Source organism: Saccopteryx bilineata, chromosome 5 (assembly GCF_036850765.1).
Source record: "Saccopteryx bilineata isolate mSacBil1 chromosome 5, mSacBil1_pri_phased_curated, whole genome shotgun sequence".
NCBI classification, from domain to species: Eukaryota; Metazoa; Chordata; class Mammalia; order Chiroptera; family Emballonuridae; genus Saccopteryx; species Saccopteryx bilineata.
This window is the reverse complement of record NC_089494.1, coordinates 136,023,705-136,049,378: the sequence shown is the minus strand read 5'-3', so window position 1 is coordinate 136,049,378 and position 25,674 is coordinate 136,023,705. Positions and strand designations below refer to the sequence as shown.

At 36.4% G+C, this 25,674-nt stretch overlaps 1 protein-coding gene and 1 non-coding gene across 5 annotated transcripts in view; both read left to right on the top strand.

Moving 5' to 3' along the window:
• The window catches only part of ARHGAP12 (Rho GTPase activating protein 12), a 157,943-nt gene that overhangs the window by 91,303 nt on the left and 40,966 nt on the right, over positions 1–25,674 (top strand). The window contains exons 5-9 of one of the 4 annotated variants that reach the window (XM_066280414.1): positions 94–234; positions 1,922–2,002; positions 16,334–16,459; positions 19,688–19,762; positions 20,088–20,102. In XM_066280414.1, the coding sequence (XP_066136511.1) occupies positions 94–234; positions 1,922–2,002; positions 16,334–16,459; positions 19,688–19,762; positions 20,088–20,102 (438 nt within the window). The remainder of the gene's footprint in view (positions 1–93; positions 235–1,921; positions 2,003–16,333; positions 16,460–19,687; positions 19,763–20,087; positions 20,103–25,674) is intronic. The other 3 variants (XM_066280417.1, XM_066280415.1, XM_066280416.1) reach the window with 3 other exon arrangements.
• Positions 13,709–13,869, top strand: LOC136306979 (U1 spliceosomal RNA). Its single transcript, XR_010725735.1, has one exon. It is a non-coding gene; the product is annotated as a U1 spliceosomal RNA (small nuclear RNA).

Sequence of the window (25,674 nt, the reverse complement as noted above, 5' to 3'; positions counted from 1 at the left end):
TTAGTCAAATAAAGTTGGTCTCTTAGATTTTCAACTGCTACATACTTGTATTATTCAAAGAAGACAAATCCTTATGTTTCTGACTATTTGTAGCTTCTTTCATCAGAAGAAAACTACCACAGGATTTGTTACAGCCAGTCAGATAGTCAGTGTGGTTCTCCACCAAGGGGTTGGTCAGAAGAGTTGGATGAACATGGGCATACCTTATATACCAGTGACTATACTAATGAAAAGGTACATTCTTTTCTTCTCATCTAATTTTCTTGGTTGAATCTTCTCATTAAAATCATTGTATACCGAACTTTTAGTAGTATTTAAAAAAAACTCAAGAAAACATTCTTTGTTAAAATTCTGTAGTCATGTCAATTGACATCATGAAAACTCAATATGACTACTGACTCATGCTTTTAAACTGCTTACAATTACATTGATTTTCATGGTACCAGACCCACTTAAAACAGACCTTTTTAGGAATAGGCCTGTTGAGTGTGATTGTTTAGACTTCTATAAACATACTTTTTTATACATTCATCCATTGGTTTCCTTAGGGCCTTGGTCGGCAAACAGAGGCTAGCAAACTGCATGTGGCTCTTTGGCCCCTTGAATGTTTAGCAAAGGTCAGTTTAGGAGTATCCTAATTAAGTTAATAACAGTGTATCTACCTATATAGTTTAAGTTTAAAAAATTTGGATCTCAAAAGAAATTTCAGTCGTTGTACTGTTGATATTTGGCTCTGTTGACTAATGAGTTTGCCAACCACTGCTTTAGGGGTTTGGTCCCAGGACCCTCTGCTTCCCCCACAGATACTATTGTATAATTTCAGAATGCTTAAATCCTCACATTATATAATATGGCATACTATTTGTCTATAACCTATACATATTTGCACATGGACTACTACAGCAGGGTCTGTCCATACGTCACTTCATTTGCTTGGACTCTGTGTAGTGCTTGGCACATGGCAACCCAAGTTTTATGTTTTGGAACTCTGGGATTATTTTGGGGAGTATATTTTTAATCTGCAGTTGGTTAAATCTGCAGATGGCAAACCTGTGTATACCAAGGGCCAGCTGAATTTTTCTTGGGAGAGTAGATTTTTGAGAGTAGTTTTCTTAGCATGTTGTTATGATATACCACCATACTTCTTGTACTGCTTTTTCTTTTATAACCAAGTTATGTAAAACAAAAACATTGAATCTGGTATTTTATGATTAACTAGTTTGGGAATTCACAATGAAATTTTATGTGTATGTTACATCTTGTATCATCAGAGAAGGTAAATGGTTGGTTGGGCTGGTTTAGGATAAGCCCTTGGGAATGAATAGAAGTAGGCTTTTACCCCTTACTTCTGCTTTAATCATTTGACACTAGAACATAAGGAAACAGTATTCATGTATATTACAATCAAGAGCATATATTTGTATAGCAATACTTAGTCTTTTCCCTCTCATATTATCTGTATTGCATTGTATGGAATAGTTTTTCTATTATTATTTAACCATAGTGAGTAAGATGTCTTGGCTGCATAAAGTTGACTTAAATTGTTGAGTAGTTCTCTACTTAAAGATTGAAGAAAAATCCCCTTTTGTCAATTTCTCAATCCTGGTTCCAGGCCGAGTATGGCCGAATGTTCATATATATCTGCGTATATTTGTTACATATTTATGTTGTTAAGTGGCTCTTGAACCACTTGGTTGACTTTGGAGGAGAGAGAAAATAAACTTACATTTAGTATTGAGTTTATTTAATCTTAACCAAACTTAAATTGTTGGTCTATTAGCATAAGGTTATTAAATTTTTTTACATTTTTCTAAAGTAAGTAGAATAAAATTCATATGAACACTATCTAATATTTCTGGTTGTAAGAAGCTAAACTCACTTTTTTTTAAGTTAAAAAATAACACCTCTTCTGTTTTTGTAGTGGCTCAAGCATGTTGATGGTCAAGGTAGACAGTATTACTACAGTGCTGATGGATCTAGGTCGGAATGGGAACTGCCAAAGGTAATACTTCCTAACACTGAATTTCTATTTAAAAATAAATGAAATAATATGAAAATGGTTTCAGTAGATTCAGTTTTAAACTTTTATTCAACTTTTAAAAAACAGAAGGTCAGTTTCTTTAGAATTCCTTGAGAATCCTGTGACTGGCTAAAATGTGCATTATCTTTGCTATATATTATTGATCATTCCTCTTAAAAATTTTTTTTTGGTTTAACTTAAAGTTGGTTTTTCATTATTCCTGGAAATAAGAATCTTTTTCAGTTCAAGTAATGCCATCTTATATCTAGTTATCTCAAATATATTAAGTTTCCTGCATGAAGTTGGTCTTATGTTTAATCTTTATTTGTAGAGAAAGAAAAACAACTCAGTATTCAGGTTTATTCTTGTATGAAATGTGTGTTATAACTGAGTCAGTTATTGGCCGAGATAGGTAGCCTGTGGTGAGAAGGTCTCCTAGGGTGTCACTGGATATATCTTTTCAGGTAAGTACACAAGGACTGAGTTTAAATGATATCTGAACAAACATTTACATTTTAATTGGTACCTTCTGATATTTTAGAAAATGACTGTAAGCATATCTGTGGCATCAATTATCAGACAGACTTCAGTTTTTAAAGAAAAAATTTTCCCCCAAAATAAGTCAATTTAAAGAAAAATATTACTAGTATAAATAAATATACATGATATAGAAAAAAATCACTAGGTGTTGTTAAATTGACTGAGTTTGGAAACACTGATCTAGTGAACTATGGCTAACAGTATTTTTTTCCTATGTGAGTGTAATCTGCCCTTTAAATATTTTATGAAATTACAAGGCTTTGATACTCATAGAGTAAGATATACAGCCTGTAGTTGATTTCTAGGAATAACGCTTTGTAAATTTGTATTGAGCCAGTAACTAAAGACCTCCGTTATAACTCTGATAACTTTTAAAATGTTATATTGGTCAACTTACATTGATCTTATGGATCAATGTAGATTGTTACTATGGAAAGTTGATGGGATTTGGGGAGTGTGTTCTTTTGGTTAATTTGGCTATTAAGTATGTAGCTCTAGAATTTTCTCGTAGTTAAAAAAGCTTTATCAAAACTTCAAATATGCATTTTTTTTGGTATTTTATTACATATTTTACATAGGTAATTTGTTTTTGGCCCAGCTCAGCAGAAATAAAACTATTTTATATTTTTAACTACTCTGTTGTTTACATTCATACTTTCTAAATTAGAAGTGATACAAATGGTATTAGACAATATGATTTTAAAATTACTATTTGCAGATTAACATATTGGTGTTAATGAAGATTATTGTTTTAATTACAAAAGTTCCCATGTGCAAAGAGTTGAGAGGATATTATTACATTGTGAGGCTTTATTTTTTTAGAGCAGTTTGGGGTTTATGACAAAATTAAGAGGAAAATAGATTTCCTATGTACCTCCTGTCCCTCACATGCATAGGCTTTCCTATATCAACGTCACTCACCAGAGTGGTACATTTTTTTACCAAGGGTGAACCTACATTGATACATGATCACTAACAGTGGTCTAGCTTAGGGTTCACTGTTGGTGTTGTGCATTCTGTGAGTTTAGACAGAAGTATAATACTACTTCCCTACCATTATAATATACAGACTATTTTGACTGCCCTAAAAATCCTGTTATTTTCTTATTCACCCCCTTCCCCCAGTAACCACTGATCTTTTTATGTAACATTGTTTTTACTTAAAGTTAACCATAAAATAGTACCAAGAATGAAGAAAGATTCAAATAAAAATGTATTTAAGGCCCTGGCTGGTTGGCTCAGTGGTAGAGCATTGGCCCGGCATGTGAAAGTCCTGGGTTCGCTTCCTGCCCAGGGCACACAGGAGAAGCGCCCAACTGCTTCTCCACCCTTTCCCCTCTCCTTCCTCTCTCTCTCTCTCTTTTCGCTTCCCTCAGCCAAGGCTCCATTGGAGCAAAGTTGGGCCCAGTGCGGAGGATGGCTCCTTGGCTTCTGTCTCAGGCACTAGATTGGCTCCAGTTGCAATGGAGCAACGCCCCGGATGGGCAGAGCATCGCCCCCTAGTGGGCATGCTGGGTGGATCCCTGTTGGGTGCATGTGGGAGTCTGTTTCTCTGCCTCCCTGCTTCTCAGTTCAGGGGAAAAATATATATATATTTAAAAATGCCATGAAAAATAAAAAAAAATTTATAAAGTGGCACAAATTGCTCTTCACATATTTTAGGAATAAAAGTTTTATATTATTACTCCTTAAAATTATGAATTATAATTTAATAAATCATTTGTGGATTTTTAAAATTTTATTATTAATTTGTACTTTTAAATCTGATTCTAACTGAAGGTAATATTATACTACTCTTTAAACATTGAAGTTGTCCTGAGCCCTCTGATCATTATAATATTCTTTTAAAAATTTTTTTATTTTTTTATTATTATTTTATTTTTACATAGGCAGAGAGAGAGTCAGAGAGGGAGAGACAGGGACAGACAGACAGGAATGGAGAGAGATGAGAAGCATTATTTAATCATCAGTTTTTCATTGTGACACCTTAGTTGTTCATTGATTGCTTTCTCTTATGTGCCTTGACCATGGGCCTTCAGTATTCTGAGTAACCCCTTGCTCAAGCCAGCAACCTTGGGTCCAAGCTGGTGAGCTTTGCTCAAACCAGATGAGCCTGCGCTCAAGCTGGCGACACCTCGGGGTCTCAAACTTGGGTCCTCCGCATCCCAGTTCGACACTTGATCCACTGCGCCACTGCCTGGTCAGGCTATAATATTCTAATTTTATGAACAATGGCATATCAGTTGAGTGATATACTAGCAACAATTAGAGTTTTTGTTTTTTGCATACACATGCGTTGGAGACAGAGAAAGAGAGAGAGAGAAGGACAGATAGACAGGAAGGGAAAGAGATGAGAATCATCAGTTTATAGTTGTGGCACCTTAGTTGTTCATTGATTGCTTTCTTATATGTGCCTTGACTGGGGGGCTACAGCCAAGCCAGTGACCCATGCTCAAACCAATAACCTTGGGCTTCAAGCCAGCAAACTTTGTGCTCAAGCCAGCAACCATTGGGCTATGTCTATGATCCCACACTCAAACCAGCAACCCCATGCTCGAGCTGGTGAGCCCACGCTTAAGCTGGATGAGTCTGTGCTCAAGCCTACAACCTCAGGGTTTGAAACCTGGGTGCTCAGTGTCCCAGATGGACACTCTATCCACTGTGCCACTGCCTGATCAGGCGGGATATTTTGTTTTTTACATTTTCCAAAAATTGAATAGAAATAATCTAGCTTTCTTTTTAAAATGTAATTGTGTCTCAATAAAACTTTTAAGTGAAAAATTAATATTTCAAGCTTAATATTGCTGTTCCAAATTTTTAGGAGAAAAGGGCTATGCACAATAAGATTAATAATATTTTTGGTTTTTAAATGTACTAGAAAGGATTTGAAGATCATGTCAAGTGTTACTTTTTACAACTGGTACCATTTATAAAAACAATTTAATTGTATGTAGTGATTAAATTGGAAAGGAAAATATCTGTGGATACTGATGCCTAAAATGGGGATATAACTGTCCAGTATTGAAACCTGTCCCTGGCTGGTTAGCTCCATCTGTTAAGAGTGTCGTCTTGTAACAACAAGGTTGCAGGTTCGACCCGGTCAGGGCACACAGGAAGCAACCAAAACATGCACAACTGATTGTTAAAACAAATGCTTCCCTACCCTCTTCCTTTCTTTGTCTGTCTCTCTAAAACCAATAAAAATTAAGCCCTGGCCGGATAACTTGGTTGGTTGGAGTGTCATCCCGCAATGCAGAGGTTGCTGGTTCAATTCCCTGGCCAGGGCACATACAGGAACAGAAGCTGTTCCTGTCTCTCTCTCTCAGAAAAAGAGAAAGAAAAGTATATAATAGTGGTTGGTTCTATTAGGTTTATAAAATATGAGATCAGATTTTGACTTAAAAAAAAACCCAGAAGAAAAATCTGCTGAAAGTGTTTCACTGAAAATGGCTTTGAATATATAAGACTACTATTTCATGAACATAATACTAATTAAATAATTTAAACATATGTTACATTGTGTTCCTCTTGAGAAATTTAAATTGTAGCTCCTATTAGTCTGATTCCTTGGAGTAATGACATCAAACATAAAAGTTCTTCTTTGAGTGATTCTCCCCCCCCCCCCCCCCCATCAGGGTCCACTGAATGGATAGACTCCCAGAATGACTTTACATAAGGGCTAATTTGGAACCTTTACTTAACTGGTGGCTAAATATTCCTATTGGGTTTCTTACTAACTTCTGTTCATTCCTTGGTCAGAAGGTGTGTAGGCTTTATTTTGGGACTTCTGGAGATGACCTGGGTGAAAGAATGAAGAGAGGCAAGGTATTGAGTTATAGCAAAACTGTAAAGGGTAGTTAGTTCTACAGCAATGGAAACAGATGCTAATTGTGACCAGTTTTGAGTTACTAGTTTTGTGATCTTATTTTCTCTCTCCATTTGCCATTAAGGATAAAGTATCAAAAGGTTTTGGCAATATCCTGTACTTCCAATTAAATTTGATGTGGAGAGGAGGCTTGAGTTGGGTACAGTATGAATAAGGAAATAAGAAAAAATGTCTAGAACCACTATTTAATGGATTGTTACTGTATGATAAAACTGCAGATTAAATTCTGTACCCTAAGAAAATTTTTTTTTGTATTTTTCTTAAATGAGAAGTGGGGAGGCAGAGACAGACTCTTTGGATGTGACTGACCAAGATCCACCCAGCAAGCCCACTAGGGGTGTGATGCTCTGCCCATCTGGTGCTGTAGCTCTGTTGCAACCGAAGCCATTCTAACCACTGAGGCAAGGCCATGGAGCCATCCTCAGCACCTAGGCCAACTTGCTCCAATGGAGACTTGGTTGTGGGAGGGGATGAGAGAGATAGAAGGGAGAGGTGGAAGGGTGGAGAAGCAGACGGGCATTTCTCCTCTGTGCCCTGGCCAGGAATCGAATCCTGGACATCTACATGCTGGGCTGATGCTCTACCACTGAGCCAACTGGCCAGGGCTGTACCCTAAGAAATTTAACATTGAAAGTGAGTCTTAAATAACTTCTGTCAGGTAGATTTGTAACCCTGAATATAGACACTGGAAATTTACTATTTTCTCAATACATTTTTGATGCTCAGTACTGTATAGGTGTTGTTTGGATACTGTACAGGGTATGGTCTTGACCCTCAATGAGTGTTTTATAAATTTGGAAAGAAGCAGCATGTTCATATGACAGCTAAGTAAGAGTATATGTACACACATACTAGATATCCCTGATTCTAGACTGGGTATAGGTGAAGAGAACTACAAGCCCACTAGACAGAAGGAAGGATTGGGAGGGAAATATAAAGAAGCATGAATGGAGAGAGAGGAAACAAACAAAGCATCTTTCACTCAAAATGACTGTTCTTCAGAATTCCAAACACATGAAGAGCTCTAAATGCTGGCATAAAGATGGGAAAATCAAGAATCAGATCATTGAGACTTTAAATATGTTGATCTTTAGGGATTTAAATGAAGGCTTTTGTTTTAAAAGAACAAGAAATTAATTTTAAAATCAAAACATGTTACATGGACAGGTAAATGCAATGAATAAATTAGAAATTTTTGAGATAAAAAAGATAGTCATTGAAATAAAAAGTGTAGTGAATAGCATAAACTATAAAAGGAAGACAAAAAGATTAACATTAATGCATAATTAAGGGAAATGGAAGATAGATGAAGTTTTCTGTACTTATACTAGGAATTCCAAAAGAAGAGAATGGAGGAAATGCAGAAAAATAATATATAAAAATAAAAACTCGGCATTTTCTAAAACTAAAGGAAGAATAGGTAAAAATCAGTCCACATACTGACAAACTTTATTGGATCTGTAGAGCTTCAGTATAGGTAGACAATCTTTTTTACACCGTTCTTTTTCCAAGTGAGAGGAGGGGAGATAGACAGACTCCCACATGTGCCTCAACCGGGATCCACCTGGCAACCTCATCTGGGGCTGATGCTTTGCCCATCTGGGGCGGCTAGCAACTGAACTATTTTTAGCATTTAAGGTGGAGGCTCCTTGGAGCCATCCTCAGAGCCCAGGGCTGATACACTCAAACCAGTAGAGCCATGGCTGCGGGAAGGGTGGAGAAAAAGAGAAGAGGAGGAGGAGTGGAGAAGCAGATGGTCGCTCTCTTGTGTTTTCTGACCGGAATTCGAACCTGGGACTTCCACATGCTGGGCCGACACTCTAACACAGAGGTCGGGAACCTATGGCTTGCGAGCCAGATGTGGCTCTTTTGATGGCTGCATCTGGCTCGCAGACAAATCTTTAATAAAAAAAAAAAGTTAAAAATATAAAACATTCTCATGTATTACAATCCATTAATTTCCTACCGCTCATGTTCATGGTTGCGTGTGGCTGGAGTCAATCACAGTTGTCCTCTGGGACAACACCAAATTTTTATTGGATAATGCATAATGTACACAGGTCATTGTATGGTTCTCATGGAATTACATTTTAGAATGTGTCTTTCATGGCTCTCTCAGCCAAAAAGGATCCTGACCCTGCTCTAACAATTAAGCCAATGAGCCAGGGCCTGGTGACAGTCTTAAAAGCCATTAAAAGGTAAAAGATCAGATTTCCTGCTGGGGTAGATTGCATCGAGTCATTGAGGCCATTCTTTACCCACTCCTGTATTTGTGCTCTTTGTGGTGTATATTTGTGGTGGCCTCCCACTGTGAATCGGCTGTGTTGTCCTGTCATTAACTGCATTCAGTCATGTGATATGCTTTCACTGATAGGATGTGAACACATGTGTCACTAGCATAGCACTGAGATGGGTTTGTGTACCAGAGCTTGCTTTTTTGTGTACCTCTGCTGTCGCCATGGGAGGAACATGCCAGGCCAGCTTTCTGGTCCCAGGAAGAATAAATAGGTGTTTTTAAAAAGTAAACAAAGCCTTAGAGATCTGTGGGAAAACACAAAAGATCTAACTTTTGTTTTATTGGAGTTCCAGAAGGAAAGTAGAAACAGTAATGCAAGGCTTGCAAGGCTGAAAAATACAGAAAAAATGTTTGAAAATGTTCCAAATTTGACAAAAGACAAACCAACAGATTCTGGAAGATGAATAAACACTAAACAGCATAGAACAACACTAAAGGGGATAGACCCAAAGAAATCCACATTTAAGCACATTGCAATAAACTTCCTGAAAACTAAGGACTCTTCCCCCACCCCACTCCTTCCACCACCCCAGCCTCCCAGTCTGGAAAGCAGCTCAGTGAATCAACACATTACCTGCAGAGTAATAATGATTTGAATGGCAGATGTCTTTTAGAAACTGTGAAGCCGGAAGGAAGTGGTGTAACATTTTTCAAATGTTGAAAAAAAAAAAAAAAAAAGACCTGTTAATCCATAATTGTATATCCAGCAAAAATATCCTTCAGGAATGAAAGTAAAATAAAGACATTTTCAGATGAAAGTAAACTAAGAGATTTATCACTAGCAGTCCTTTTCTTAAAAATAAAAATTGCTATAGGAAGTTTTCAAACAAAAGGGATAAATCATAACTGAAGAAAATTTGAAATGTCAGGTATGAAGACACAATAGAAAGGTGAATATCTGAGGAGACTTTTGTCCTGAATTAAAAAATTTGTTTGACATTCAAAACAAAAATTACAACATTTATGAAGTGTAGCACTCCTGTGTAGAGATGTTTAAGACAGCTGTATCAATAAGGGAGGAATGTAGTGTGATATAATTATTGAAGTTTCTACAGTCTACTTGAAGTAATGAAATGTTGATTCTAGTAAAGTGATACATTAAGTAAATTGTAATCCCAAGAGTAAGCACTAAAAAACTAACTAGATACATTCAGGAAACTACAGACAGTCCTGACTTATAATGGTTTGATTTATGGTTTTTCTCACTTTATAATAGTGTGAAAGTGGTTGGCATTCAGGAAGACCTGTACTTCAGATTTTTAATTTTGATCTTTTTGTGGGCTAGAGCTAAACGTACAATACTCTTGTGACACTGGGTACCGGTAGTGAACTGCAGCCCCAATCTGGCTTGTGATTATGAGGGTAAACAACAGATACTTGACAGTGTTGTGTTGCCAGTTTTTTGGAGAGTTTTTTGTTTTTGTTTTTTTCTTATTTTTAGCTATTCTGTTCTGAGAACCTTTTAAGGTAGGCTTGACTAAGCTATGGTGTGCGCTAGATTAGGTGTATTAAGTACATTTTCAATTTATGATATGTATAACCTACAAAGGATTTTTTTGGGTGTAATCCTTTTAAGTCCAGGGTGCATCAGTATAAATTAAAATATGGTAGTAGCCTACATGAAAGGAGAAAAGGAGAAACAGGAATAAACAGAACAAAATAACAAATAGTAAAAAAAAACCCAGACTTAATCCTAACATAATTACATTAACTGTGAATGTTCTGAACACATCTTTTAAAAGATTTTCAGAATGGTTAAAAAACCATGACCCAATACATTTCTACAAGAAAATCACTTCAGATGTAAATGACATACTATATCACGCTAGAGTTTATCAAATAATCTACAATAAATCTCATACTTCATTGTGAGATTACAGAGGCTTTCCCATTAGGGTTAGGAACTATATTAGAACTTCTCTGTCACTGCTTCTGTTCAACAGTAAAAAGAAAGAAAAAGAAATACTGGCTTATCTTGCTCTTGGAAAGGAGAGCATTCCTGTGAAACCTTTTGTAAGCCGAAATGGCATAAAGTGGCAGCTTTTTCATAAAAGTTAAAGTCTTCTGGATTTTTTTTTGCTAGTGATAACAGATACTAATGTAGGTCTTTAATAAAAGGGAACTGGCATAATATGAACTTTTGTAAAGAGGGGGATAGCTGTAACAATTGAAAGTTACAATTGCTTTTTTGATTATCAGAAAATCAAGAGACACTGCAAGCTCAAAACTGATGAGAGTTCAGTAGAGTTGCTGGGTATGAAAATCAACATAAAAACTACTCATTTCTGTAGTAAATAGTTTGGAAATGAGGTGGGAATAAACATCTTTTTACATTAGCACCAGTATCAGCTACAAGAAGAATCATGACTAAGAAGATGCCTATTGAAGTTTGTAAGATTTGAAGTAAAATTTCATAATAAAATTGAAGGCCATAAAAGAAGACCTGAATAAGTGGTGCAGTATACCATTATCAACTTGCATTGGGAGGTTTAATTTTATAAGTATCCTCATTAGTCTGTAAAATTCACTGCATTTCCATTTACTATCCTCCCACCTCACCTTTTTGTAACTCATGCTAAGTTTTATTTGCAAGCAAAGGTCTGTGAAGAAGCAAAATATTCCTGAGTAGGGAGAATGTGTGTGCATGGGGGCACATTAAGGGGCACATGTGACAGATGGGGTTCCCGCCATGGTGATGGGGTGGGTAGTATGGGCACCTTATAGAGAAATAGACCAGAACTGAATAGGAAGCTCAGATGTGACATTATAGATCAGTGCATTGAGCAAAGACTGAGGAGCCACTGAGCCACTTCACCCACAGGTGTTGTAAGGTACCAAAAAGTACAGAATTAATATTAATATTTTAAGAAGCTTGGAGAACATTTTATTAATTTGGGTTAAGGTGTGCAAAGAAATTGTGAGAATAGTCTCTGTACTGTGTGATTGGCATAACCAGGATGGCCCTTGGCATTGTATTGTAAATGCAAAGGGGAGGAAAACATGGATTCCCAGACATTCTACCACACCTGTGGGGAAAAGGGGTGAATGGCTAGCCAGGTGCAGGGAGAGAAAAGCCAAAATAATAAACCTTTTCTTATAACTATGAGCCATTTGCGGGCATTTGTCCCCAGGAAACTACCTCTCCTGTGTAAATGCGTGTAGTTAACACGTGTGACTCTGGACAGAGAGATAGCAGATGAACACTAGATAATATGAGAATGCCTTTTAATATGTAAAAAGATATCTTTCTGCCATTGTGTTGACTTGTAAATTTTGTTTTCTCCAAAAGGATGTATGGCTTGCAAATTGAACATGGTCCTATCATGTTAAAGGACATATGACTATAACCAATAGTGGTAAAGGGCTCCTAATTACAATTTTTGCTTCTGTACTTCCCACTTACAAAACTATAAAAACCAAGTAGAACAAAGGGCCAGCACGTGCTCCCTTAGACCACTGTCGGAGTTTGCCGACGCTTGGCCAAGCTATACAATAAAGCTTTGGTGTGTAATCGACGGACTTTGTTCGTGTCTTCAATGTTTTGGGTCCCTCTGGATTAAGCTTAACAAGACTATGCAATAAATGTTGCTAAGATTATTGGTTATTCACATGAAAGTAAAAAGAACTACATGTAGACCTTACCTCACCTTACACTTTAAAGGCTATAGAAGGCTTTATCAAAGAATATCTGACTTCAGAGTAAGAAGGATTTCTTACGATTATGAAAGGAAAGATTGACAGATGTGACTGTTACAAAATTCAACAAAATGTCTTCCAGTGTAAAAAAAATACAATACACAAAGGAGAAAAGATGAGCTACAGACTAGGAAAAGATACATTCAACTCACACAGTTTACAAAAGTTTAGAAACTCCAAAATAGAGAACTTCGTGAGGGTTTTTTTTTTTTTTTGGTACATACCAGTAAGAGAAAGGGCAAAATACATGACTAAGCAAATGCACAGAAGGGAAAATAACATGAAATATTTATATGAAAAGATACTCAGCTTTACAAATAACCAGAAAAATGTAAATTAAAATGAGATAGCATTTTACCCTTTAGGTAGATTTTTAAAAATGTGTGCATATGTACATAGATTTATTTTATATATGTAAATGAGTATGAGTTCAACAATACCAGGTAGGGCAGTGCAAGGCACTATGGTTTGCTGGTAAGAGTGTAAATTAGTACTTTGGTCATGTCTGTTTAGAGACAAATGATTAGATTGTGGTATTATGTAGACATGAAAGTAAATTAATTAGAGCTGTATACTCACTAATATAGATAAGTTTTTTTTCTTAAGTTTTTTTTTGTATTTTTCTGAAGCTGGAAACGGGGAGAGACAGTCAGACAGACTCCTGCATGCGCCCAACCGGGATCCACCCGGCACACCCACCAGGGGCACGCTCTGCCCACCAGGGGGCGATGCTCTGCCCCTCCGGGGGGTCGCTCTGCGGCGACCAGAGCCACTCTAGCGCCTGGGGCAGAGGCCAAGGAGCCATCCCCAGCGCCCGGGCCATCTTTGCTCCAGTGGAGCCTTGGCTGCAGGAGGGGAAGAGAGAGACAGAGAGGAAGGAGAGGGTGGGGGGTGGAGAAGCAAATGGGCGCTTCTCCTATGTGCCCTGGCCGGGAATCGAACCCGGGTCCCCCGCACGCCAGGCTGAAGCTCTACCGCTGAGCCAACCGGCCAGGGCCTAATATAGATAAGTTTTTAAAATAAAAGCATGTCGATTGAAAAGAGCAAGTTGAAGAACGATGCATGTAATACTCCATTTATAGAAACTTTAAAGCAAGTAGTATATGTTTATACATAAGTATATATCAAATTATAAAATGCTTGAGAATAATGTACACTGAAATGTGTGGTGCTGCTGGGGAGGAAGAGAGAAGAATGGAATCTGAAAGCTGTATTCAGAGCCTCTAATATGTCTGTAATATTTTGTTTTTTTATAAAAACAAGGTACCACATATTTACCTGTCAGGAGAAATACCATGATCAGAAGGTGGTTTCCCCAGGGCGAGGCTTATCTGTTGCACTTCAGATGTGCTGATCCGAGTGATTTCCCCAATGTGGGAAATGTGACTGAATAATTTGTGTTAATGGGAACTGCCTTCGTGCTCTCCCTTGGAAAATAACACAAAAAAACAAAAAACATGAAAAAAATCAAGGTACCTGAAGCAGATGTCTTATGTTAAATATACTAAAGCTTGATGGTAGGTTTTCATTATAGTCTCTAACTTTTTTATATGCTTGAAATAATTCAAATAAAAATTTAATTTTTAAAGGATAAAGGTATTTTTAAAGGAATTAGAAAAATGTTAAGTTTTAGCCATCTTGTTTAACTAGGGGGAGTGTGTGTGTGTGTGTGTGTGTGTGTGTTAACTGGGGTCTTATTTTTCTTTTCTCTATGACACTTTATTTTTGTCTCCTGTCTACATTAGATTTTATATTTCATGTTTCATTTATGCTTTTTATTGGCTTTTATGAAAATGCTGTTGCCTAGTAAAACAATTAGCACATTTAAAATTGTGATTATTACACAGTTTATTTTTACACTATTTTTGCCAAATAGAAAGGATTTTTAAAGTTGTGGGAATTATAAAGGTCAAAAATTAGGGTGGGTAACAAAATTTATATATAAGCTCTCACACAATTGTTCATTTTCTTTATTGCTAATGATGATTACTTTGAAAGAAAACTGTAGCCCTGTTTAATAATTGGGTGTCTTTTCACTTAAAACTTCTGGCATAGAAGTTTTTGGTAGCCTTTAAGCTTATTTGTTTATTCTAGAAATAACCCCTTTGTGAACAGTGATACATTTTAAGATTAAGCAAACACCCACTTGTATTTGCCTGGCTTTGGCAAATTTTAATGTGAAGGATGAAGTCACAGCTTTGGGAAACATTTGAGAGGGGTCTATATGGACTTATGTTGAAGAGAAAAAACGGCATATTGTGGAGAAAGGTGTTAGAAGAGTTTTTAATATAAAAGAATCCCCAAAGATACTTTCATTGAAATTATAATAAGACTCATTAAATTTTAATATTTACTGTTTTTTCTCGGGGTATAGGATAGTCAATATACATATTAAGGATCTTTTGGTTTCAGTAGAAGAATGTATCCATTAAAATCAGATTTCTTTTGTTATTATAATTTATACTTTACTAAATTACTTGTGTAAAATATCATAACTTAAACCTCACATTTCTCAAATTTTTATGATTAGTGATATGATTGCCATTTCAAATACTTAAATGATTTAATGCCTATGGATAATGTGTTTTTAATTTTATGTGCAATTTTCTTGGCAGTTAGTTACTGAGCCTCTGTATACATTGATCTTCAGACTTAGGATCAACTCTACCTATACTTGGTTATATTTTACCTTTCATAGAAACAAATAGTGTGTTTAGCCTGTAAGTGGGAACAAAAGTAAAAACAAATGAGAAAAAAATCCCTTTAAAAGTGAGAATACTGTTACAGTGAATATAAGCATTATTTTAAAAACCCAAGCCAAAAATTAAATTCATGTGATTTTATTTTTTTTATTAAGTGAGAGTTGGGAGGCAGAGAGACAGACTCTCACATGTGCCCCGACTGGGATCCACTGGGCAAACCTCCTACCCAGCAATGCTCTGCCCCACTGGGGCCGCTGCTCTGTTGCTCAGCAGTCCAGCTATTTTAGTGCTCAAGGCGAGGCCATGGAGTCATCCTCAGCGCCAGGCCCAACTTGCTCCAACCGGGAGGGGAAGAGAGAGAGATATAGAAAGGGTAGGTCCAACCGGGAGGGAAGAAAGAGATAGAGAGAGAAAGGGTAAGGGGAGTGGTGGAGAAGTGAGATGGGTGCCTCTCCTGTGTGCAAATCGAACCCAGGACTTGACATGCCGGGGCAAGGCTCTACTGCTGAGCCAAACGGCCAGGGCAGAATTCATGTGATTTTAGAAGTAGCAGGAGGCCCTGCTCAGGTAGCTCAGTTGGTTGGATCATTGTCCCTGTACACTAGGGGTCCCCAAACTACTGCCCGGCCACATGCAGCCCCCTGAGACCATTTATCTGGCCCCTGCTGCACTTCTGGAAGGGACACCTCTTTCATTGGTGGTCAGTGAGAGGAGCACATTGACCATCTCATTAGCCAAAAGCAGGCCCATAGTTCCCATTGAAATACTGGTCAGTTTGTTGATTTAAATCTACTCGTTCTTTAAGTATTGTATTTGTTCCCGTTTTGTTTTTTTACTTTAAAATAAGATACATGCAGTGTGCATAGGGATTTGTTCATAGCTTTTTTAATAGTCTGGCCCTCCAACGGTCTGAGGGACAGTGAACTGGCCCCCTGTGTAAAAAGTTTGAGGACCCTTGCTGTACACAATGGTGTAGATTTGATCGCTGGTTTGGGCACATATAAGAAACAATGAATGCATAAATAAATGGAACAACAAATCAATCTTTCTCTCTACCTCTCACTTCTTCTTTCCTTACTCTCCCTCTCCCTCATCTTCCCCTCCCTCTCCAGTCTCTTCCTCTTCCTTTGGGAGCCAACCTGTTTAGATTTTAGTTTTGTTTGTTATTTATGAAGTATATTCTTTTTCTTTAGTATAATGCTTCATCCCAGCAACAAAGAGAAATAATTAAAAGTAGGAGCCTGGACAGGCGGCTACAAGAACCAATAGTATTAACAAAGTGGAGACATAGCACCATTGTGCTGGACACCAATGACAAGGTAAGACTTTTTGAGAAATTCTGTTGGGAATTTTGGTAAATTCTTTATTATTTTATTTTCTCCTTAGCTGAATCTCATACCTTACTGACTGCTGTTTTATTGTATATGGCGTCAGTTTGTCCTGAAGTAGGTTTTCGGTTAAGTGTTTTACTTTCTGCACAATGTACCCGCTAACCTGTAGCTTAATTATGTACATGTACCTTGATATATTTGAGCCTGTAGTTGACAGGTTTTTTTGATAACCTTATTTTAAAGTCACATATCTGTTCACTGTCTTCCATCTCTAGCAGGTTTTATAAGTAAACACATGTAATTAATTTTTGCCACCCAGGGTAGGATGGAATCCTACACTCTCTGTTTCTCTGAATTCTCTCCACAAAAAGTGTTTATCAATCTGAGAAGTAATGTTCTCTGTTTCAAATAGGGGATGAATTTAGATGCAAATATCAGAATGGGAAAGCCATAAAGTTTATAACTTCCTGTGACTTATGTCTTTCCATGGCGGCTTCATTTGGAGGATGGAGTAGGAAATCAGTACAGACTTATACTTGCAGAACATTGGTCATACTAATGTTAAATTGTGAAAGTGGCGGTAACACCCCAATAACTAACTAAATGATTTTAGAAATATATTTGTTATTGGGGATTTAAAAAAAACATTTACTGTCTTCTTTTTTGATAGAATTGACAGGTTTCCTGCATTTTTATGTTTGTTACTGAAAACAGAATGAACTCTCCTAAGGCATATTTCTCTATATTTGGATACTTTCAGTCTTCAATTCCTTTATAAATTATCTCAAGTGATCAAAGGAAGTATTTTTTTTTTCTTTTAGTACTACAAGTGACTGAAATTGGTCTGTGTGGAGTTAAAAAGTGGACTTCTGTGGAGCTGTAAAAACTATCTTCACCCATTTTAAGATGGGCTGATAGAACAACAGTGAAAGGAGTAGTTCAGTTTCTAATTTCTGTTTTGTAAAGTTGAATGTGGAGTCATATTAAAGGATTGAAATTCTGGGGTTTGTGCTATTGAAGAATGCTTGAAGGTTGAGGTTAATCTGAATAGGTAAGATTCCTGGAGATTTTAGTAGAAAAACTCATTATACTCCAAGAACCAGCTTTTACAATTCAGGGTGTATAGAAAGCTCCTTGTACACCATATAAATGCTCTAATGTAAAAGCCATTGTTGCTCCAATTCCACTGCCTCTTAATACTGAGCAAAAAGGATGATTATTTTGGTAATATAGGCTTAAAATTTCTTACACTTTTTAAATATTTTTTGCAATCTATTTTTAGTCAATTAGAATAACTTTCATAAAGTTTTTATTATATTTCTTTTTTCATCTAATTATTTCAGAGTTGTGAGAACATGATTTTCTTTAGATCAGAGATTGGCTTATTTTTGATAGAAATGTCTCCTTCTCCCTCACTTTACCCTTTATAAATAGAATCATAGATTATTGCTTCACTAAGTAAGCTTTACTTTTTATTATCATCACCTAATAATTCCTTTGAAATTAGGGACTATACCAGATGCTATGAAAGAGGGACTATACCAGAACAGATTAGCTGACTAATAAAAGGGGTAAAGTTTGTAAAACTTGAAATGTAGTCATAGAAACCTGCTACTGTGTAGCAAATGTTAGGATGTTAGTTGTTACTGACAACCTTGGAGGAGGGAGGTGTGTGTATGTATGGTGTATCTGTTTGTTTCTGCTTGTGTATATTTTTTACTAAAACCTGTTTGGAGACAAGCTGTATTTACATATGTATATATATTTATTTATAAGTATACATAAGTAAATGTAAAATTGTTTCTTATTTATAATAATTAAAATTGCTATATACTATATAATTACTCCATTTGATGTTTTTATTTCTGTAGGACTGATATGGTATGAAAAATAAGTTATAATTAGCATTCATTTTATTCATTTGTTTGTTTTCTAGTTTGTGGATCATCACATCATTCCTCTTCTCAGACTGTTTTAATATTAGACATTCTTTTAGAAGTTAGGAAATTAAAAGTGAAACATCTGAAGCAATAAAAAAAAGTACTTAACTGAGGCTAAACTGAAATTTGGACACTAAGTGTAATTTCTTTTTGTAAAGAGTTTGGTCTGAATATAATATTTTCTTCATTAATAGTGTAAACCTGGCTGTTTTTTTTTTAAGGGTTTTTCCTGTAGTCTTTTACTTTCTGCCTGGTTTTTATGTTTACAAATTATATAGCATAGAAATCTGAAGACTTCCCCAAAAAGCATGTTAACAGTTTTTGCATTGTGACTTAATACAAGTTTCCAAGTTTGTTGATCATACCTTATCCAGTTTCATAAGCATAGAAGAGTGTCTTGAGATAGATGTGAAGATGAATGTCAGAGATTATTTGGTTTTATAGGAAAATTGATAATAGGTATTGTTATACGATTTTTTGAATTCTCTCTTCCTGAAATGATTCAAAGCATAGGGGAATGGAGAAAATTTAAATAGAGCTTGGCTAATGCTACCAAAAGTATTTCTTCAGTCTTATCCTTCATGAATAGCCATATAAACATCTGTGGTAGAAATCACATAACATGTTTTAATAATTAACAAAGCAGAATTGCTTTAGAAATGCATATTAACAGTTTGCCTCTATTGCATTATATGCTTAAACCTTAAAATTTTTTTTCTGGTGAATTATTAACCTTTAAATCTGAAGTGTCTTTATTGCATTTAAAAAATCTTATTTCTAATAATTGGAAAGTTAGCTGTAAATTACTTGAAGCATTAATAACAATTTAATTTAATTTCTTATATAGCTGTTGACTAAAATAAATTTCTCATTCTGGCAGTTGCCAAGTAATTCCTGTGACTATTCCTTGCATAATTCTGGCTATCCATTCCTGCAATGCCATTGCAAGCATCTAGATTTTACCTATTTTAAATATGGTTAATTCAAGCTGATGTAACATCATGATTTTAAGGCAACATGCATCATTTCTTTTGAGTAAATCTGTATGTGGTATTTAAATTTAACTGTAATTGGTATAAAATATGCCATATTTCATAAACTTTCTATCTGTAGTTTTCAGATCAGCACCATATTAGTTCTAGAGCTCAATATAGAAGGAAAATAACTAGGTAAATAATTTTCTTAGCTTCCTCTCTTAAGCTCTCCCACTATGAGTAGAAGGAGAAATATAATTACATAAAATAGAATAACACTTTTCATTACTTATTTTTTATAGGAATCTCCACCTGCCTCAAAACCCTGCTTTCCTGAAAATGAGTCTTCTCCCTCTTCACCAAAGCACCAAGATGCAGTTAGTATGATAGCAGATAGTAGCACAATTTAGTTCAGCTACTTCTATCAATTCAATAAATTAGTTTTCTCTAAGCATAATGTTTAAATATTTTTTGGCTTCTCTTAAATTTCCTTGTTTTTTAAATATATATAATTACAGTTAAAATAGATTTAAATTAAAAAATCAGATTTTTATCAATTTGAAAGCCCCTTTTTGTGCAAAATATGGTATCTTAATGATTAATTTATATGCTATGTTTGTAAGTGATGAATTTGGTTTTTAAAAATAAATATAAAAATCTCTGGAGAATGCTATCAAATTATACTTGACCTTTTTTCCTCAGGCCATCAGTCCAAAGGTAAGAAGCATTTCCCTCCTTCTCAATGAGTATAGGTGCCATTGTTTTTTTCTATACTGTAAAATACATTGTCAAGTCTATGCAAGGTTAATATTGGGGAGATGTAACTCACTTTAAGTTTCCCCTAAACTGAAAAACTTCGAAGTGACTTTTCTCTAGACATCTGTCTTAACTGGAATGAAAGTTGACCTGCTCTCTGTATCTGAAGTTCCTCCTAGTCTATTTGGTAATTTGTTGATCCTGCTCTTCCCCATCAATGGCTTCCCTTTTCTTTTAGAATAAAGAGAGCAGTTTTAATCAGGACTACGAGAGTGTGCATGCTCTGGCTCTTGACTGCGTCTCCAGCCTCCCCTCATACTCTGGATCTCCGTCTTTCCTCCTACTCTTTTGCTGACCACACTGCCCTTCTTCTGTCTGTTCCTCAAAGAAGTCTGCTTTTCACCTTGAGCTCCTTGCACTGTCGTTCCTTGCACTGAAACATTTTTCTTCCATGTCTTTGCCTGATGAACTTCTCTTTAATCAGTCGAGATAAGTTCAAACTTTACTTCCTCAGAATTTTATTCAACTCTAGATTTGGTCAGGTTTCCCTGTAATACCCTTTGTAGCATTTAATTATATGGTACTTGATTGCATTAAATAAAGTCACTCTTTGCATTTTTTGTGTCACCTAGGAACCTTAAACCCTCTCTTAATGCCTTTCTTCCCCACTAGACAAAGAAAAGCTTCATTAGAGTAGCAGTGGAGTCACTTCAATAATTATTGGAGTGGCAGATGGTAGCTGTTCATTAAATGTTTGTGGAATGAATAAATGAAACTTCTAAAGCTTTTGAAACAAACTTTTGTTACTACTTCCTTATTTTTTGAAACTATAATAGACTGTTATTTATTAAGATACTTCTGATTTCTTAGAGCCAAGGATTTCCAGGGGTGCCAAATTTGACTTTTCTCTTTCCCCATTTCCTAACCTAGTCAGGTCTTTCATGGTTCACATCAGCTGTACACATTTTCTGCCGACATTGCTCAGGTTGTTCCCCTGCCATCAATGTCCTTGGCTTTTCTTAGTTACACTTTAGAGTTAAAATCTGTGTTGGTTGTTTCGGAGGCCTCACCAGACTAACCTCAGCATGATAATGATCTTTTTTCTGAACTCTCCCAAGTCACTTAATACATTGAATGGTTTGAAAGTTTCCTCATGGTCCCCTTGTCACCCTACCAAGGTTTTAAACTTTCAAGGGTAGATAGGGACTATGTTTCTACTTTGTATCTTTTGCATTATTTAACACAATCCTGGGTTCATAAACATTAAATAAAGATAAATGTGAACGTAATTTTATTGGTTTTGTTAGAAACACTGTATGACTCTAAGATGTTATTGCTACCATACTCTGTCAGTTCACCTAGAAAAAAGTAGAAGCACTTTTAAACTTATTTTAAATATAGGTAATATATAATTCCTAATAAGATTTTTGTAAGTTATTTATATTTTAGTAGAAGGGAATTCCTGGAATTCTACACAGAGTTACAAATGACTGTTGACCAATTATTTTTCCATGCATTAGCCATTTTCTGAATAGTTTGAAAGCCACCATCCTGCACTCACAGGACCCTCTGATGGCCATCACAGAGAACTGGCTCACCAGTGTTTCTTCTGTTTCATTCTTTTTGTATCTTCAAGTGGAACAAACAAAACAAAGCAGTGAACACCATTAACTCTGCCTGAGGCCAATCTGTTTCCACAGAGCTGCTCCTTTCCCTCGGAATGGGGAATGCTGGAAACTGCACCTCTTCCACGCTGGCAGCCCCTCCTTGCTGAGGCTTCTGCCCTCCTTGACTTCTCCTCTGCTCTCTCTTCTCCTTTTGCCCAGGGTTCACCAAGTCTTGCCTATGTTGGTGGACAGGCAATACCCTGCAATAGCAAGGTATTACCTTTACCCCGCTAGTACAAGGAGTCCCCATCTTTCTTTGTGAAATAAACTTTGGTTGGTATAAAGCCATAAATGATAAGAAAAAGGAAGTTATAAATTTAGAGATGAAAATTATAAACAGTGTTAGCTATTGATGTCATTTTAAAATCTCTGCAAATTGCCCATCTACCTCTTCAAACCATTTTATTATTTTTTAATCAAAGCTTTATTGAAATGTAATTCACATCCCATGCAGTTCACCCATTTAAGGTATATAATTCAGTTGTTTGGTATATTCAGACATGTGCAGCCATCCTCACAGTCAACTTTAGAGTACTGTCTTCATCTCAGAAAAAAACCCTGTACCTTTTTTTATATCACCTCTCTACCTTGAGCCAACAAAGCCTTAAGCAGCCAGTAATCATTCTTTTCTCACTGGTTTTGCCTCTTCTGGACATTTCCTATAAACTCATATAAAATATGTGGGTTGTTTTTGAAAGGCTTTGTTTACTTAGCATGGTATTTTCATTCAATCTCTTCTAATGAAACCAGATTTAAAATTCCATTTCTTAATATAAATTTTAATCATGTTCATTTTTTAATTTCATTTCCAGTTTTCAAATACATTATTTTTTATAGTCCCTTCAAATTACTTTTGGAAAAAGTCAGTGTATACATTTTTTAAGATTATATTTTCTGCAAGATTAGTACAGTATGTATTAAATAAATAGGACTTTTGAGCTGATTTAAGAACTTCATTTCTTTATCCCAATGTGCCTATTAAAATATGCATTTTAAACTTCTTGATTACTGAATCCTGAATAAAATTTTACAATATACAGTTTGGAAACTTGAGCTTTTCAATGTGGATTTTCAATTATGGTATTAAAATACAATACCCATCTTGGAGGAAAGGACATTTCAACAGTTTCTTTTTTTTTTTTTTTTTGTATTTTTCTAAAGTGTGAAGCTCGGAGGCAGAGAGACACTCCCGCATGTGCCCAACCAGGATCCACCCAGCAAGCCCACTAAGGAGTGATGCTCTGCCCATCTGGGGCATTGCTCTGTTGTAACAGGAGCCATTCTAGCACCTGAGGTGGAGGCATGGAGCCATCCTCAGCGCCAAGGCCAACTTTGCTCTAATGGAGCCTTGGCTGCAGGAGGGGGAGAGAGAGATAGAGAGAAAGGAGAGGGGTAGAGGTGGAGAAGCAGGTGGGTGCTTCTTCTGTGTGCCCTGTCAGGGAATTGAACCCCGGATGTCCACATGCCAGGCTGATGCTCTACCACTGAGCCAACTGGCCAGGGTTCAACAGTGTCTTTTAAAAATATATTAATGGGACAAATTTGGTAGTTTTTTTTCTTTGAATAATACTATTTTAAAGCCTTTTTAAAACAATTTAAATAATATTTTAGTAACACTGGTTTGAAAATACTTTATTAAAGTAAAATTTATGTAACAAAACCATTAATCATCTCAAGCTACACAGTTTCAGGCACTCCATATATGCTTACACTGAGCAGCTCCCTCTTCTGCTTAGTTTCAGGACATTCTCGTTCCTCTAAGGGACGCTCACATCCCTAAGCAGTCAGTGCACATTTCCCTTCCCTCTCCTCCCTGCAGCCCCTAGTTTGCCTTCTGTTTCTGTGGACTTTCCTGTTCTGCAAGTCTCTGGTTCTTTTTCAACACTATATCATTGTACAAGTTTATTTTTCTCTATTATAAGAATATTAGTATTACATAATTATGATATGATGAACTGAAGATAATGATTTTGATGGATTGTATTGATTTTGATACATGATACTTGTTAGCCAAAATTGGGAAATGCCTGTTTTATTAAATGAATGTCAAATTGATTAGAAGTTCTGGAGCCTGCAAAGTGATTAGGAACTTGTTTTCTAATCTAAAAGTTTTCACAAATTACTTAATGGAACTGTCATTTTATTATTTTTCTTGCCTTATTAGGATGGAATAATCTTATTACAATCTTTTCTTGAGCCCTGGTCAGTTGGCTCAGTGGTAGAGCATCTGCCTGGCATGTGGAAGTCCCAGGTTTGATTCCCAGCCAGGGCACACAGGAGAAGCACCCATCTGCTTCTCCACCCTTCTCGCTCTTTTTATCTCTTTCTCTATTCCCCTCCTGCAGCCATGGCTCGGTTTGAGCAAACTTGGTCCTAGGCACTGAGAATGTCTCCATGGCCTCAATCTCCAGCACTAAAAATAGCTCAGTTGCCAGCAACAGAGCAATGGACCCAGATGGGCAGAGCATTGCTCCCTAGTGGGCTTACCAGATGGATTCTGGTCAGGGCACATGCGGAAGTCTGTCTCTCTGCCTCCCTGCCTCAATTAAAAAAAAAATCTTTTGGTTAAAATTTATATTTTGCTAATCCTTATTAAAACACTTCTACTTATTTTATGAAGTTTTGTTTGTCTACTGTGTTTAGACTAAGATATGTTTATGTGTAAAAATGGGCATTTTTATAGGACTTATTAATGATATTTTTTGAAGTTATTTTAGTAAGCAACACAAAGACATTGGTTAATTTTGAATCATGTTAAGTAGAGAAAAAATGCACCAGATAGTTTGAAATAAAGATTTAATCCACCCCACCCCCACCCCTAATCTGTCACCTATATAGCCAAATCTATATTATTCATCTGCCAGCTTGGCATTTTTATGTCAGATTCAGAAACTTCAGTATGTGATGGTTAAAGCTTTCTTCTTTTATATTTCTTTCATGTGATAGCATTGTTAACTTGATTTATTCAGCAGAATTGTATTGAAGGACATGTCAGATGCTGCAGTAGGCACTGGTTTTACATTGATGCTATAACTGATGTGGTCCCAGCATACAGCCTAATGGAGTAGACAGTGAATAAAGAATAGACACGTAGTTGTACTTTGCATTAGGTGCTATGAAAGAAACAAAATGGGGGCAGTGGTAAATAATGGGAGGGGTGGGGGAGCTCCTCTTTAGAGTGGTCAGGGAAAGCTAATCTAAAAAAGTGTCACTAAAGCTGAGAAAGCACCATCCTACTACCCAGTGGCTCAAGCTTGGGAGTTTCTCTCAACTCTTCCCTCTCACCATCACTCAGTCCCCGTCCATACTGTCTCCAAATCTCTCTGAGTTGGACACTCTTCACTCTCACTGTCATTGCCCTAGCTCAGGCCTTCACCATCTCTTATGGAAACTATTAGAATAGTGTTCTAGCTGGGTCCCAGTCTGCCACCCTTTCTTAATTCATTCTTTCCACTGCTTCATTACTTGCTATTTTGTCTCACCCAATACTTTGAGCAAACTTGCAGGCCCTCACATAATACATGCTATCTCTAGCTTCTGTGCGTATACTGTCTGGTTTTTCCATCTGTTTAGCCAATTCTTACTTCTTAGCTCAAGTGTCAGTCTCCAGGAAGCTGCCTTTCTCTCCCAGATTGAGTTAGATACATTTTTTTTCAAGGCGCATGGACATTATTTTTGTATTTGCGCATTGCGGATATGCCAAATCTTGTTCTTATTTTATGTTCAAGTTAAGAGTACTTAATATTTCTATAGAGCATCAGTAATCGGGTCTTCATCCCTGTGAGAATTTAGTGAACATTTTGGACTGTTTCCTTGAATGTTGCACATAGGTACATTTATGTACCAGTTTCAGTCTATCCGTTGAT